This window comes from Periplaneta americana, chromosome 12, assembly GCF_040183065.1.
Source record: "Periplaneta americana isolate PAMFEO1 chromosome 12, P.americana_PAMFEO1_priV1, whole genome shotgun sequence".
Classification (NCBI taxonomy): domain Eukaryota; kingdom Metazoa; phylum Arthropoda; class Insecta; order Blattodea; family Blattidae; genus Periplaneta; species Periplaneta americana.
This window is the reverse complement of record NC_091128.1, coordinates 161504172-161518926: the sequence shown is the minus strand read 5'-3', so window position 1 is coordinate 161518926 and position 14755 is coordinate 161504172. Positions and strand designations below refer to the sequence as shown.

At 34.0% G+C, this 14755-nt stretch overlaps 1 protein-coding gene across 2 annotated transcripts in view; it reads left to right on the top strand.

The window, feature by feature from the left end:
* Nucleotides 1-40: 40 nt before the first annotated feature.
* Nucleotides 41-14755, top strand: part of Sec8 (Secretory 8) — a 44418-nt gene continuing 29703 nt past the window's right edge. Inside the window, exons 1-6 of one of the 2 annotated variants that reach the window (XM_069842414.1) lie at nucleotides 41-2673; nucleotides 3970-4154; nucleotides 5500-5631; nucleotides 7997-8158; nucleotides 11336-11505; nucleotides 13156-13321. In XM_069842414.1, the coding sequence (XP_069698515.1) occupies nucleotides 5572-5631; nucleotides 7997-8158; nucleotides 11336-11505; nucleotides 13156-13321 (558 nt within the window). In that variant the 5' untranslated portion in view covers nucleotides 41-2673; nucleotides 3970-4154; nucleotides 5500-5571. The remainder of the gene's footprint in view (nucleotides 2674-3969; nucleotides 4155-5499; nucleotides 5632-7996; nucleotides 8159-11335; nucleotides 11506-13155; nucleotides 13322-14755) is intronic. The other variant, XM_069842415.1, reaches the window with a different exon arrangement.

The window sequence follows — 14755 nt, the reverse complement described above, 5'->3', positions numbered from 1 at the left end:
GGATTTTTACAGTAGAAGCTGTATGTAAAATTCTGGTCAGACTTGGCTTATACAGGGAAAACCATAGAACACAGAACAAAATGATCTTGAATGACCAAGCATGACAGTGATGTCAGCTGCGTTGAATAGTACTCCTTTCTTTCTTGTGGTATTTAAGGGAAAATGTCAGTGAAAATGGTAAAAAAAATTCGATTTTTCAATTTTATTTTATTCTGTGATGTTTAAAGATAGGTTTCCAAAATGTTATTTCGAAGTGCTACAAAATAATTATTAAATCCCACGCCAATCTTCTTTATAATCCTAAACTTCATGCTTTATTTTCTCAACGTTATAATTTCTACAATTAACGAATAGTTTCTTAAAATTATGTGAGATAAAACAATGACATTGTGCACATGTCTTTACTGTTGAATAATACAAATTTTTCTGTTGACAGATTGTTTTTGTGTGTCAATTTAAAGTAGTAATACACATATACATACCTACATATATATTTTAATAACTATTTACGAATTGTGTGTGCAAGATTTGTCAGTTATAACATAGGGAAAATGTGTATAAAGTTTTAGAACCGTATCCCTTAACAGGTTATGAGAAAATGTTCCTATTTTCTGTAATATCAGGTTAGGTTAGATCAGTTTATAACTGGACTTCCTGTAATGCTGCGATATTGTAATTAAGACCGAAAATACATAAATTCAGTAACCATACCAAATTTCAAATCGTTGCCTCAAAAACCGTGGGATCTGTGATAAATTAAATGTAACAGTGCACTTGGACACATGTCTCCCCTTAAATAAACTGATAAATGAATGGGAAAATTTGTTTCATTATTCACATATATTTCGTTCTTACTTTCTCTAAATGATCATTTCGCACTTAAAAATCTTTTAAAAATCATTTCGCCCTTACAAATCTGTTAAAAATGATACATGTATAATGTACGAAGGAAAAACAGAACGTCTTCTTTCCATGTAGTCTGTGATCCAATGTAAAATTATATTATCAGTAATATACCAATAAAACATCAGCCCCAGTAGATATCAGTAGATATCTACTTGTGTAAAAAACAGAGAAGGGGACATTATATGATGTCTATACAAAATATCTGAAACTCGTCATAAATGTCAACTCCAGCACTAATCAAATGTTTCATACTAAACTACAAATTCAGTTACATGCAATTTGAGTGATTATGACAGTTTTGTGTGTTTTTTTTTTTGGGGGGGGGGGGTTACTGCTGTTTGTCGGTTCTAATGCTGGTAACCTGACCCTGACCTTGACATCTTGGATCATCGTGTTAAACTATTGCCAAAAATATCAAAATTAACTTATTAATTAAAATATACATGTATTTTACACTCCACTACTTTCACGAGATAAATCTAGACTATCTTCCATATCATCACAGAAATTGTACATGTTTTTCACTCTAAAAGGCATGGGTTTTACATGCACATTTTTACATATTTTTTTGTTTAGTATAAAAGGGAAATTACACAAGGAAAATAAAATTAAGAAAAGTATTGTAGTCTGAGGGGGGGAGAAGTTACCGGAATAAATATAATACTTGTTCTTTTAATAAATTGTTCTACCTTGTAAGCCTTGTTTATATTACTAAAGAAAAAAAGGAAAAACTAAATGCGAGTTACAAAAGAGCATGTAGAGAGAATATTTTTGGACATTTTAGTTTTTTCGGCCTCCCCCCCCCCCACCATGTCTTAAGAAACAAGTTACTAATCCTCTTTTAAAAGTAATCTTCCCCAGTTGGTGGATACACGTGTCATTCATCCCCCCTCTAGGAGTGATTTGCCATAACCATAGATCTTTTTGCTGCCGTAGTGTTATCCTTTGTACATCATGGGAGGCGGTTTGCATACTGGAGCAATGGCATTATGGTAGGGGAAACAAGAGTAACCCAAGAAAACACTACGAGAACCGTTTTTATCCATCACAAATTTCATTTGTCATCACTGGCTCGACAGTAAAGTGTGGACTTTTCAAGAACTACCTAAATTTCATTTTTTACCACTGAGATTCGAACCCAGGTTACTACCGTGGAAAGTGTACACACTAGCTGTTTGATTAACAATTGTACCTCTAATGGTAAAATAGCCATTAAATTAAGAAACTTACAGTGACATGAATAGCAGTGCCTAAGTTTGTTTATTTGTGTATTGATATTGAACAATTTAAAGTTCGTGAAGATATATATTAAAAAGAATGTTCAGAATTAACGATATCCTAAGAGAAATAAGTTATACAGCAGAATAAACTATATTCGACTAAAGAAAACGATTCCTGTATATTTTTCTAGCAGAATGAAAGTGGCTCTTACAAATTTCAACCTAAGCAAATTGCTCTCTGACTGGTTCAGTTTCTGCATTATCTTGCAATGTAGTGCGCATTGCCTGTAAGTTATAAATTATCTGTCATGGCTATAAAAAGAACTGTGTTAGGTTATTACTTCCTCAGTTTTTTTTGTTACATTCAGGAAATCAATTTTCATCAGAAGGTAGAAAAATGCATTATCTTAGTTTTATTCTCTTTAGAAAAGTGTTTCAGTTATATTATTATCTGTTTGCTTAATGCATCATTTAAAATTCCCTTGTTACTGAATCTTCTATGTGTAAATTTATTTTCCAATACCTACTACGGATTATGGTCGAAAAGGTAAGCATTTTTTTTAGTATAAACAGTTAATAAATCTTAGTAAATGCAATAGTTTTGAAGAAATGCTCGTAAAGTGTAAGTGATAGCAGAATTGTAAAATGTATCTGTGAATATTAGCATCTGAGGATTTTTAGTTGCTTGATAAATTTATTCATTACACAAGGTGTTCCAGTAGCCTTATTGTGCGACATTCAAATTGAATTAACAGACAACACTTACTGGGAACATTGTTGTAGAATGTAATTTATTAATGTGTATTTGTTTTTTTAAAATTACATGTTTTTCGTGACCTCCACAACAACGAACATATTCTTGCAGTCTGCTCTGAAAGCTCATTACTCTGCAGTAAACTACGATCAGTGACTCTGATTTCATTATTTATGTTTTCTTTTAACCGCATTACAGTGCGTGGTCTGTTACAGTACACCTTACTTTTCAAATATTCCCATAAGAAAAAGACTGCTGCTGTAAGATCAGGAGACCGTGGCAGCCAGGCAATATCTTCAAATCGTGAAATTATGCGCGCAGGAAACAAGATTCACACACAGTTCACTGATTCACGTGCAATATGCTGCAGAGTGAGATGGACTTCTAAGCACAGCTTCTCTAACTCGTGATGTTTTCCAGCATACAGACTGATTGTGGACCACCACAAATCTATCACAAACATTCCCAGTGTTATTGAATTTACTTACCCACTTCAGAATTGTGTTACAGAAAGGGATTCTTCCATGTGGAACATTAAATTCAATATATGCTTTTATTGAAAATACACGTCCTGCCACCATCCAGTTACCATAATATCATTTCCTACAACCACAGGAGAAATGACGTGTTTTCAAGGTCGCATAGGAACCAATATATTTTTTTTCAAAACACAAAATTGCCAGAAATTGCACTGTTCTGAAAACCGTCACATTCTACTGGAACACCTTGTACATTGGGAATTATCTCCTCTATTTTATTTGTAACAATTATCTAAGTTTCCATTGTTCATTCGCATAATATGAATCATTTGGAAGTCTTATGGAATTAAAGTAGAAATGCTAGCAAATTTTTGACAAGCTGTGATGATAAATCAATGTTGATGTCGAGAATGCAGCTTGCTTAAACTTGTCGATTCAAGTTTTCTTAATTTCACATATCTGTATCATACAAAGATCAGTTCGAAATTGAGTACGTTATTTTATAGCAGTGATATAGTAATTACAAATTATGAATTTGCAAACCGTAGTTTTATTAAAGTAGACATTGCAGTTTAATTAGTCTTATTTTCTTTTTTTCGTGGTGCAACAGCCTACAGCTGATTGCTGATCTCACGTCCATATGCCTCAACAGAGGTGAACGATCATCTAACCAATACGGGGATGTGTGGTCTTCTCTAATGAAGACTATCTAGTGCACATTCCATATCTCTTGTCTGGGCATGATGCTCAGTCAACAATAACAATACATTTGAAAGCTACGAGATGAAGCATAAAGTAAGTGAAGAAAGTCAAGAAGAGGATTAGGGCAGCCAACGAGCACACTAGACTAAAATTGTGTTTAATAGCAGCTGTTAATAGTACTGTCTACAATGGCAGTATTTTTAGTTGACGGCCATAGATCAAGCATGCGCTTTTATTGTTGTTGAGTCTGTTACATTCGTATTACCCTTGTCTTCAAATGGACATCTGAACGTGACAATATAATTCTAGCTTTCAACTTTACTCATTTTGATTAAATTAAAACTGCATGTCTCCCTTCCCAGAAGCCATGATTTCGATAAACAGTTTAAGTTTTTTTTTTTACATGAAAACCAACGAGCTAGAAATAATATACTTCCAGCTTGTTGATAAAAACAATCCATTGTCTGTAACATTTGAACACTGCTGTTCCGTAGTTGCGCTCGGACATGGATTCAATTCCCGCTTGAGCTGATTATACCTGGTTGGTTTTTTCTGAGGTTTTCCCCAACCGTAAGGTAAATGTCAGGTAATCTATGGCAGATGAACTCCAGAACAAGAATATCTTCGCCCAAAATTTCAACCTTGTGCACACAAAATAAATTACTAACTCTGAAAAGTGTCTTTTTGTAAGCATGATAATTCACAAACACAGACAAATATTACGCTGTTTTTAGTATTTTAAGATAATTTTTGGCAGAAAGGTAACAGTGTATTGAAATTTTCCCAAATAACCCAGTAGTTGATACAGCGTCGTTAAATAACCAAGTAAAAAACCCATTTGAACGTGTGTGTTGTCTGCTAAATGCTACGTGGCCAATCACAAACTTCGCATTTCATTGCCTGTGTAATTATATTTTATTTTGTGCTACAATCCATCAAATTCATATGATCTCACTCATAATCCAATGAGCGACGGATTTCATTGATGAATTTAGAAACTGTTTCTGATAGGAGTGGCTCGCGACAGGAAGAATTTGACTGTGAGATCAAAACTGCGCATGCGCGGATTTCTCATTCGCTGTCAACGTAATCCTTAGCTGGATTTATTTTCGCGTGCACATATTCCAAATCAAAAAGTTCCCTTGCTGTTACACTCTTTGCATATACGAAGGTTAAGTTTGTTTAGTTTAGATTTTACTAACGAAGTCCGCGCATACGCAATTTGATCTCAGTCAAGTTCTTCCTGTCGTGAGCCGCGCGTTTTCAGATTAGCAACCAACGAGTTAGATACTATCTAACTCGTTGTTAGCAACGATAAAGATCTTCCGTATGTCTCGATAATTGATAATATGCTATATGTCGATCTCTCGATGCCATTTGTTGAATGGAAGGGAGGTTGTAGCTTCCGGCTTGTTGCAGCCTAGAGCTAGGGTTGCAGGCAGGAGCTGTTTGACGTCAGGTTATTGTCAAAGGTGTTTGGCGTTTTCATATGTCAAATTTTGATTGAAATATGTCTGCAGTAATCCCACCAACAAAACCTCCTCGAGGGGTAAAACATGCCAAAGAAACGGTAAGTTGTTAGATTTTTTTTTATGTGAATTAGGTATGAAATATATTTTGAGGTTAGGTATTCAAATTTGTTATTCTATTTGGTTAATATTGTCCTTCATGTGGAGCAATTGACATTTGTCACTTCGTGCTAATAGAATAATGGCTAAATTATCGCTGAGGTAGTTCTTTCCGTACTCCACTTATACAGCTTGCAAATACGAATCTTTGACAGGTTAGGTTTGGTTATTTTGTTATGCCTTACATTTACAATCTACTAAAAAAAGTCCCTTATAAATTCAACGATTTTCACTTCCGAAACCACTGCAACTACATCAGCACTAGTTTCACTAGAATAATAATTATTACGACCGTTTCATTACCCAAGTAATATACACCCAAATTCACTTGAGATAGAACCTTTTACCTTATTTAATTTTAAAGCTGTAACTTATATATAGAAGGTTATATGATAGTGGTGTTAAATACCAAATTAGAGATTTTGATGGAAATACACTTTTTTTTAACAACTCTGCAACTGGCATGATTCCGATCAGTTGTAGTCTTCCGTGGAACATACTGCCAATTAGGCCTACTTATAAATTTTGGAGATATATCCAAACACCTGCCACGTTTTCGACACTTCTGCAACCAGCATCTACACTAAAGGTAAACTAATGTATTCCGTGACAACTATCGCCTCATCAAACTCTGTCTATTCTTGTTTCTGACAGTGGTGCTACCTGTCACTAACAGTGGACGTACTTGTTACCATAAGCGCCGACTTTGGGGGTGCTTTGCATTTTGAGCACCCCAAAATAATTAATGGGGGTGCCGATTACCCTCAATATTATTTATACATAGACTTCCCAGTTCCCACAACTATCCAAACTAATGATACGAAGATAAGATGCTGGTGCAAAAGTAAACGGCTTTTTAGTACAGCTGCAGTCATTTAATTTTTTTTATCACCTAAGCTTACTAGTGAAGGTATTTAGTTATGTTGATACTGCCAATACTGCATTGCAAAATCGAACCTTGTCTTTCAAGAAAGCTGTGTGTATTCTATAATGCCTGCGTTCCACAATGCAATCTTCCTTACGTGGTGGATTTCCTCAGTCTGGAGTGAAGTAACGCATAAATCAACAACAACGGCATTGCCCAAGCCACAACTCCCACGTAACCAGCAGTCACCTCGATGTTTGGAAATTGGATCCATGCAACATGCCCATTCATCTCCTGAAGATTTGTAGACGAAATTGTTGACAATATTGTGAATAAAAGTGTAATAAACATTAAACACAGGAAAATGTATTTACATTGTATACCTGTTCATGATGATGATGATGATGATGATGATGATGATGATGATGATGATCAGAGACCGGAAGTTTGGGCATTATGAATCATTAAAATAGGCAGGCAAAAAGACATCATAAATAGCTAAAATAGGCAGGCAAAAAGGCATTATAAATACAGTAGCTAAAATACGCAATAAAAGGCAATTACAAAAACCTTGCACTAGACCCACAATCTTGCACTTTCCACAAAGGGATTTCGGCAGCAAGAAAAGCTTTACATAAGTCGAATGCAAATTGAGATTTTCGACTCGATGTTGCAAGTACTGTTGGAAGCAAAGAAATCTTCTTCCCAGTAGCCTTGGAAAGTGCATTTTTGTGTTTGATTGTACTGATATGTTGCGATATGAAATATTTAGCTAGCTACAACAACGTCACAATGAAAACTGAAAGAAAAATAACGTTGGACCCACACTCATTGTTGCCTGGTCAAATAAACACAAGCGATAATTAAAACGCTTACTGTTATACATTTTTGCAGGGCAGCACTCATTGTTGTGAAGAGAATATGAACTGACTGAAAGACAATAATATACATTCGGTGAAGTCACTTTCATTGTAGCGGTTATAGAAATAAATTAAAATATACCTGTAGGCAATTTTTAATAATAAATTGATAAATAATAGATAAATAATGACTTAAAGGCAAAAAAAAAACATTTATTTTGTAAATTAGGCATTTATATTAAAAAAAGGCAGAAAAGGGCAACATAAAACTGTGACGTTTCAATCACAAAGGTATAATTCGTACAGATTTACTTTCAAAATGAAGGTAGATTTAACACATTTAAAAAGGCATTCTGCCAATATTCTGGTCACTGAATTGATGATGATGATGATGATGATGATGATGATGATGATGATGATACTGCTACTGCTGCTGCTGCTGCTGCTACCATTATCAGTAGCATCATCATTATTATTGAAATGAGAAAATACATAGTTTAAGCTTTAATTTAATATAATAACAACATAATTGGATGAAATTAAAAAGTGAAGTCTGAATGGCTCTTGTATTGCTTCTTTCAGAGTGGACTGCTGATGTCCGTCATCCGCACACTTTCTGCAAGTGAATCAAATGAGCAGAGAGACAGGGAGAAGGCGAAGCTAGAGAAAGAATATAAGCGAAGTGACCAGAAGTTAGATGAGCTGGTTTCTCTCCACGACCAAGACCTCACACAGGTTATGCAGGTAGCAAGTGCTCTTATAACATTCGTTCTTGATGCTTAATTTAATAATATTATGTGGTAGAATGTGATTTCAGCTGGGCATATTAATTGTAAGGTCAGAGGAACATTTCGTTGTTCTTCTTCTACCAGAAAGGAACCAATTTCCTCTATTATTTCAGCTGAATAATTTCCTGTCCTGTTTCTTTTCATAGCATCTGTTCTTTTATATGAAACCCATTAAGGGTGCTGGGTAGTGCTGTTAACAGTATTTTCGCGTATAAATATGAATATATAAAATATTTTCCCCTCTGTTTCTATCAAACACAGACTAATGTCCTATGCACCATGTGATAAACAAATGTTGATGAGATGTGAGCTGGCCAAGAAATAAACTATCTTTCATTATTTTAATACAAGAATGGCAGAAAAAAGAGTAGTGAAAAAAATTTAATTGTTCTAAATTCAGGATCCATTTACTCAGAAACTACTTAAGATAAAGGACTGAATTTTTGTATGCTAATATAAACTACGTATATAGTTCTTCAAAAAGAATGGATTACTATTTTAAAATATTTAATTCGAAAATGTGGAGAAACATGTCTTATTTTTATGGAACAAAAAAAGAAGTATGGGGATTGTCACACTGTGCTTGTGTAATTTAAAAAGTACTAATTTAACCACTCATTTATTTTCTCAAATAATATGTTTTTGTCATGGGGGGGGGGGAAGTTTTAAATATGTGAGGTTAAAACTTTTTGTACTAGGGGTTCCTAACTGTTGACAATCACAAAACATTTTTTTTTTCAGTATTTTCTTTCTGCCATGCCTATATTAAAACATATTTTATATATTCATATTGGAGTGAAATTCCAATTAATTAATATCTATTGGGTACAATTATCTCTCAATTAATATCACTCAATAAAAGAATTGTATTCCAATGGATACCATCCCATTGTGGAATCCTGGGAAACGAGAATGCGGATGCACTAGCAAAGAAGGACAGCACTGCTACTTACAGACCTGTTACTAAATCTACGTATTACTCTGTGAAAAGATTTATTAAATCTACATACTTAGACTTCAACAAACAAAATTTGATAACACAATCTCAAGGGAAAAAATGGAACTCTCTGCATCAAAATCCACAGTTAATTCCCGATTTACCACGAAAATCGTCTGTAGCTGCATTTAGATTGGCAACAGGCCATGATTGCTTGGCCAAACACCTGCATAGAATTGGAATATATCAGTCCCCTAACTGCCCATTGTGCAACTCAAACCAAGAAATGGATTCGGAACACCTCAAAATCTGTGCTTCAGTGGCTGGTCATGATAATATCTTTGAAAAATATTGGAGTGCAAGAGGTCAAATGACTTTATTGTCAAACGTCTGGCATTAGAAAACAACAACATATATTCATATTTATACGCGAATAGAACTAATCTAAAATCTTCAATCCCTGTAACCTTGGACAATTCTCTCCAATACATACTGAATACTCCTCATCTTTGGAATGTGGCTGCTGAAATATACAACCAGCATCGTGTTTTTTACCCATCATTTGTAAGAAGAGGAAATTCATAGTGAAACATAGTGGTACATGTGTTGTCAGCAAATAGCTGGATACACTACGAAGATAGATAGATATTTATACGCGAAAATTCTGTAAACAGCACTACCCAGTACTCTTAAAATTTTGATTCGAACACACGACAGTAAATTAATCAATCTTTTACGAAAGTGTGTCTTCTGTAGTGTTATTCTCCGGCCCATTTTTTAATTCTGGCTCTTACCACCACTCTGCTAAAGCCTTGGACTAGTTGCGAACTAATTCAAGAAGCATTTGCTTTCTCTTAGCCAGGTTATTTATTGTTATTTATTCATAACTAGCTGTACCCGTGCGCTCCGCTGCACCTGTTAGAAATAAATATAAAGTAATTACATAATTAAAATAGGACATTTGATCCAGGGAACATTCGTGTTTGATAGAAGGATAAATCGTTTAATATGTTACTTAATTTAAATTGCATCCAAATAATTAAAATGCAATCATTTTGGTCCAGAGACACTCATTTGGTGCAATGACAATTCCTTTAACCTGTTTCTTAATTTTTATTACATGCAACCATAGTTTAATGAAGATTGACATCATTTAGATTTAATGTGTATATTTTATTTTACTTGTTATAGGTTTCCATTGAATTATGGTAATAACTTAATTTTAACCCTTGTTTTCTACGTATTCAGTAAATGGCGCTTGGCCCACTGTGGTTCTGAACCCTTCAAATAACTTAAATTATATTATATAATATTACATATTATAATATATTATTATATTATATTATGTTATATTATATTATATTATATCATATCATATCATATCATATCATATCATATCATATCATATCATATCATATCATATCATATCATATCATATCATATCATATCATATCATATATCATATCATATCATATCAGAAGTTACTGTAATAACATTATAGCATTATGTCCATCTAGAGAAACTACACTTTCCAATGGTGAAATAATAATTAATTATACAAATCGGCTAATTTAGCTTCCTATATTACTTCATACAAACACAGAAACATTCTCTGTAGGCTATCTTTCACAGCTTTCGATTGTTGCTGTCCAAGGCCCCTTATAGACGAAGTCATTTGTTTTTTACTTCATTACACGGCCTTAGATGGCAGTTATTTTAATTTTAAAACTCATTTATCTCATTAAATATCAGTCCTATCAAAATTTTTCAAGGAATAAAACTTATCGCAAATTATTTTTAAAGAACCTTTTGTTATGTAACATTTTTCACAAAAATCAATAATAGCGAGATATTTCGATTTATTTAATTCAGGCCCCCTTATAACCCCCCTTTTAAATAATGTATTTTGAATGCCATATAGCCTAAAATCTAAGTTACAACGAACTTAATTTATATTCCAATTTTCATCAAAATCCGTTCATCCATTATCGCGTTAAAAGGTAACAAACATACAGACAGACAGACAGACATACAAACAAAAATTTCAAAAAACCGATTTTCGGTTTCAGGGTGGTTAATTATATATGTTAGGACAAATTATTTTTGGAAAATCGAAAATTACCAGAAAAATTTCGGCTACAGATTTATTATTAGTATAGATGACTTGAGTGACTCTTCACCTGTTCATTGTGGCAGCTATTTGGTAAACTGTCCGCCCGAGTGACAATGTCTCGTGAAAAGATCCACGCTGTGAAGGAGAACCTGCAGGCCTGCAAGCTGCTGCTGCGCTGTCGCAGAGACGAGCTCAAGAAGTTGTGGCTGGAAGGCATCGAGCACAAACATGTCCTCCAGCTGCTTGAAGAAATGTGAGTAATACTGCAAACACTCTCGTTGCGTTTGCCTCAGCTTGCTTCAGTTCCATTCCTTTGTCATGCCAAATGCCTCTAACTTTCGAACGATAAAGAATTCACTTCGAAACTAGTAAAGGTTGGTTCACAACCGGGAACGGAAACGATAACGAGAACGAGAACGTAAATAATCTTAAAATAAATGTATTTATAGTCCCGTCGCTCTAATTTCCGGCAGCCAATCGCGTTGCAGGTCAGCTACATTTAAACGTGTGCGTCTTGTGATTCGCTGAGGAAGACTTTATTCATTTCTTAAGGCTCGATAAATACTTAACATAATCGCCCGCCATTTTGGCTCTTTCATTGGCGTTTGCAGAAAGCACACGAAGACGTTATTTGCCGCTCAATTACAGTGCGTTTGATTTATTATCATAGGAGCTACAACATGATAATGTTTAATGGTGCGGCAAATAGATTCCTCGTATGGTAGCCCGGCAACAAAAGAACAAAAGTGGCGAACGATACTACCTACCTAGACTTTATAGAGCCTTCACTTCCTAAGACGTAAGCAAAGAGAAGGAGTCATGCCAGGAATAACAGTGTCGCGACTATAAATGTGAGCATTCACAATATTTAATTTTGAATGCTCCCATTTAAATACATTTATTTTAACATTATTTCCATTTTCATTCTCGTTGTCGTTTCCGTTCCCAGCTTATTGTGAACCAGCCTTAAGCCAGGTAAATTCCTCATGTTAACACAGTAAAGAAGTTACAAAGTTAATCAGTGATTATAACTTATAAGTGTTAAAAGTGTATGTAGAACAATGAAGAATCACGGACTGTTTCTATAGATATATGATTAGAAATACTTGAAATTCTCACATTTTAAAGCTTTTGGTTGAATTAACGTTTTTATTTATTCTTTTTAAGACTATCAATGTTTTTAATTTTACAATTTACAAAATGTTTACATTTTAAGAGTATTTTGAAAATAATCCTCTGAAGTGGTAACCTGCGTGCTTGCATATGTGTGCGAGGAGGGAGAGATGTTTTTGTATGTGTGTTTGTACAGGCCTTGACATATACATTGTGTGTATATGTTATAGAAATTAATTATTTTATAAGTTGTGGACCTGTAACTCACTTATAATTTACTCAGTCTACATAATAATAACTAGCAGTGTAAATTATTTCATCAACTTAAACTTCTACGAATGAGAAGTGTGCCATTCACCTTTGTTTACAATAATTATCATTTTAGTTATATCATTGGGTCAGTTCAAAAGAGAAACAACTCAAAATGTAAAGTTTTGAGAAAACTGCATTTTAAAGCTTCATGTTACTGTGAAAAATTAATTAACACACTCTAATTTGAAACTTATAGTATATATAAAACATCATTAACAGAATTTAGAGTAATTTCAATGATCCTTGGATTTTTCTCGGCAACACGAATGTTTAAAATGCAGGTTTCTCAAAACTTTAAATTTTGAGTTGGTTTCCTTTTGAACTTGCCCGTCGAAACTGAATCTTTACAGATTAATTTTTATAATAATGTTTGTTTTCTTGACTTATGGAACTTAAATTTACAAAATTAATTGTCACAGATGTTTCATAAAACAACCAGTCATAGTAAGAACCTCAGTAAGAGTAAGAAATGTTACAGAGATCAGCTGAGGGAGGTGCCTGCTCAGCTAGGGGCATATCTTGCAAAAAAGCACTATCTGCACGCAACACAGCTTCTTGTTTCTGCCCTGTCACTCGGTGAGGGCAGTTTGGAAGGTGTGGAAGCCTTGCGAGAAGTGCGAACAGATCTGCAGGCAAAGAAACAGGTAAATGCTCACATTGAATTCTGTATAGATCTGTAGAAAGTCTTGGACTATGATAATCAAGCGATATTGTCCAGATCTGTAAAGTTGTGGTTGGTTTTTCAACTGTTTGATAAGATTTAATTTCCCTAATGTTATGAACTATTTTCAGGTTCCATCCATAGGCTAGTATTTTAACACTCAAAACCTGGAAGCTTCTTCCATTCTGTTGTGTCTGTTAGGATAATGTGACAGACATTTCATTTTTAGATATTCTGTCCCAGTTTGTCCACAGTTCTTGTAGGGATGCCTACTAGTTCTATTTTGTCCAAGGTCCAAAAATGGAATAATGTTGAAATATGTATAGATATCATTACAAATATTTCTGGCGATTCCAACATTGATGACAAAGCCATGTTGAGTGAATTTGTTTATATGAAGCAATTTCCTAGTGCAGACAAATTCACTCAATGAGAAATAAGTCCATATGAGATGGGTACAAGTGTTCCAGCATTTTTCTCCTATCAACAGTTATTGTCATTCAGAAACATTGCTAATGTTGCAGAATTTAGGTTATCCCTGCCTGAAAGCAATTCTCCTACAGAAAGAGTTTTTGCCAGAATTAACAAAATACAGACATCTGAGAAAACACAATAAAATTGAAAGAGAGAGAGAGAGAGAGAGAGAGTGTGTATGTGTGTGTGTGTGTGTGTGTATGTATGTGTATGTATGTGTGAGGGTGCGTGCATGCGTGGTTTTTTTTTCTGTTTTTGTAAGTTTGTTATATCCATGAAGTTGTGTTCACATTATTTTAAAATTAAGGAACTAAATTTTTTATTTCCGGTTCTGAATGTTGTACGACTAAAAGAGGAAGTTTTCTGCAAAGCTGTAGTATTGTATTGTATTTATTTACATTCCATGGTATTCATACATTGCTTCACAGCTAGAATATGGAGCATGTCAAAAAAATCTTAATAGTACTACAAAGTCTGAATTATAGTCACAGTCTAGTTGAAATATATACAGAAGAGTTTTACAATATAGTCTACTAGTACAACACAATGTCAAAAATTCACCTACAGAATAGAAGGCGTGAGAAATTAGGTACTTCTTTAATTTGGCCCTAAATAATCTTATGTTTTGAGTTTGAGTTTTTATATCCATAGGGAGGGTCTTAAATATTTTTACTGTCTTATAACACACTCTTTTTTGATAGCACGATAGACTTGCTGATGGAGTATGAAAGTCATTTTTTGACGTGTATTTATGCTATGAACTGTTGAATTAGTTACAAACTTTTCACGATTACATACGAGGAAGATTATTAATGAAAAAGTATAGTGACAAGCCATGGGCATTATTTGTAGTTCTTTTTTAAATTGTCCTATACGATTTCCTAGATTTGGCACCTACTGTTATTCTAATTACTCTTTTTTGTAGTAGGATATATTGTTGCTA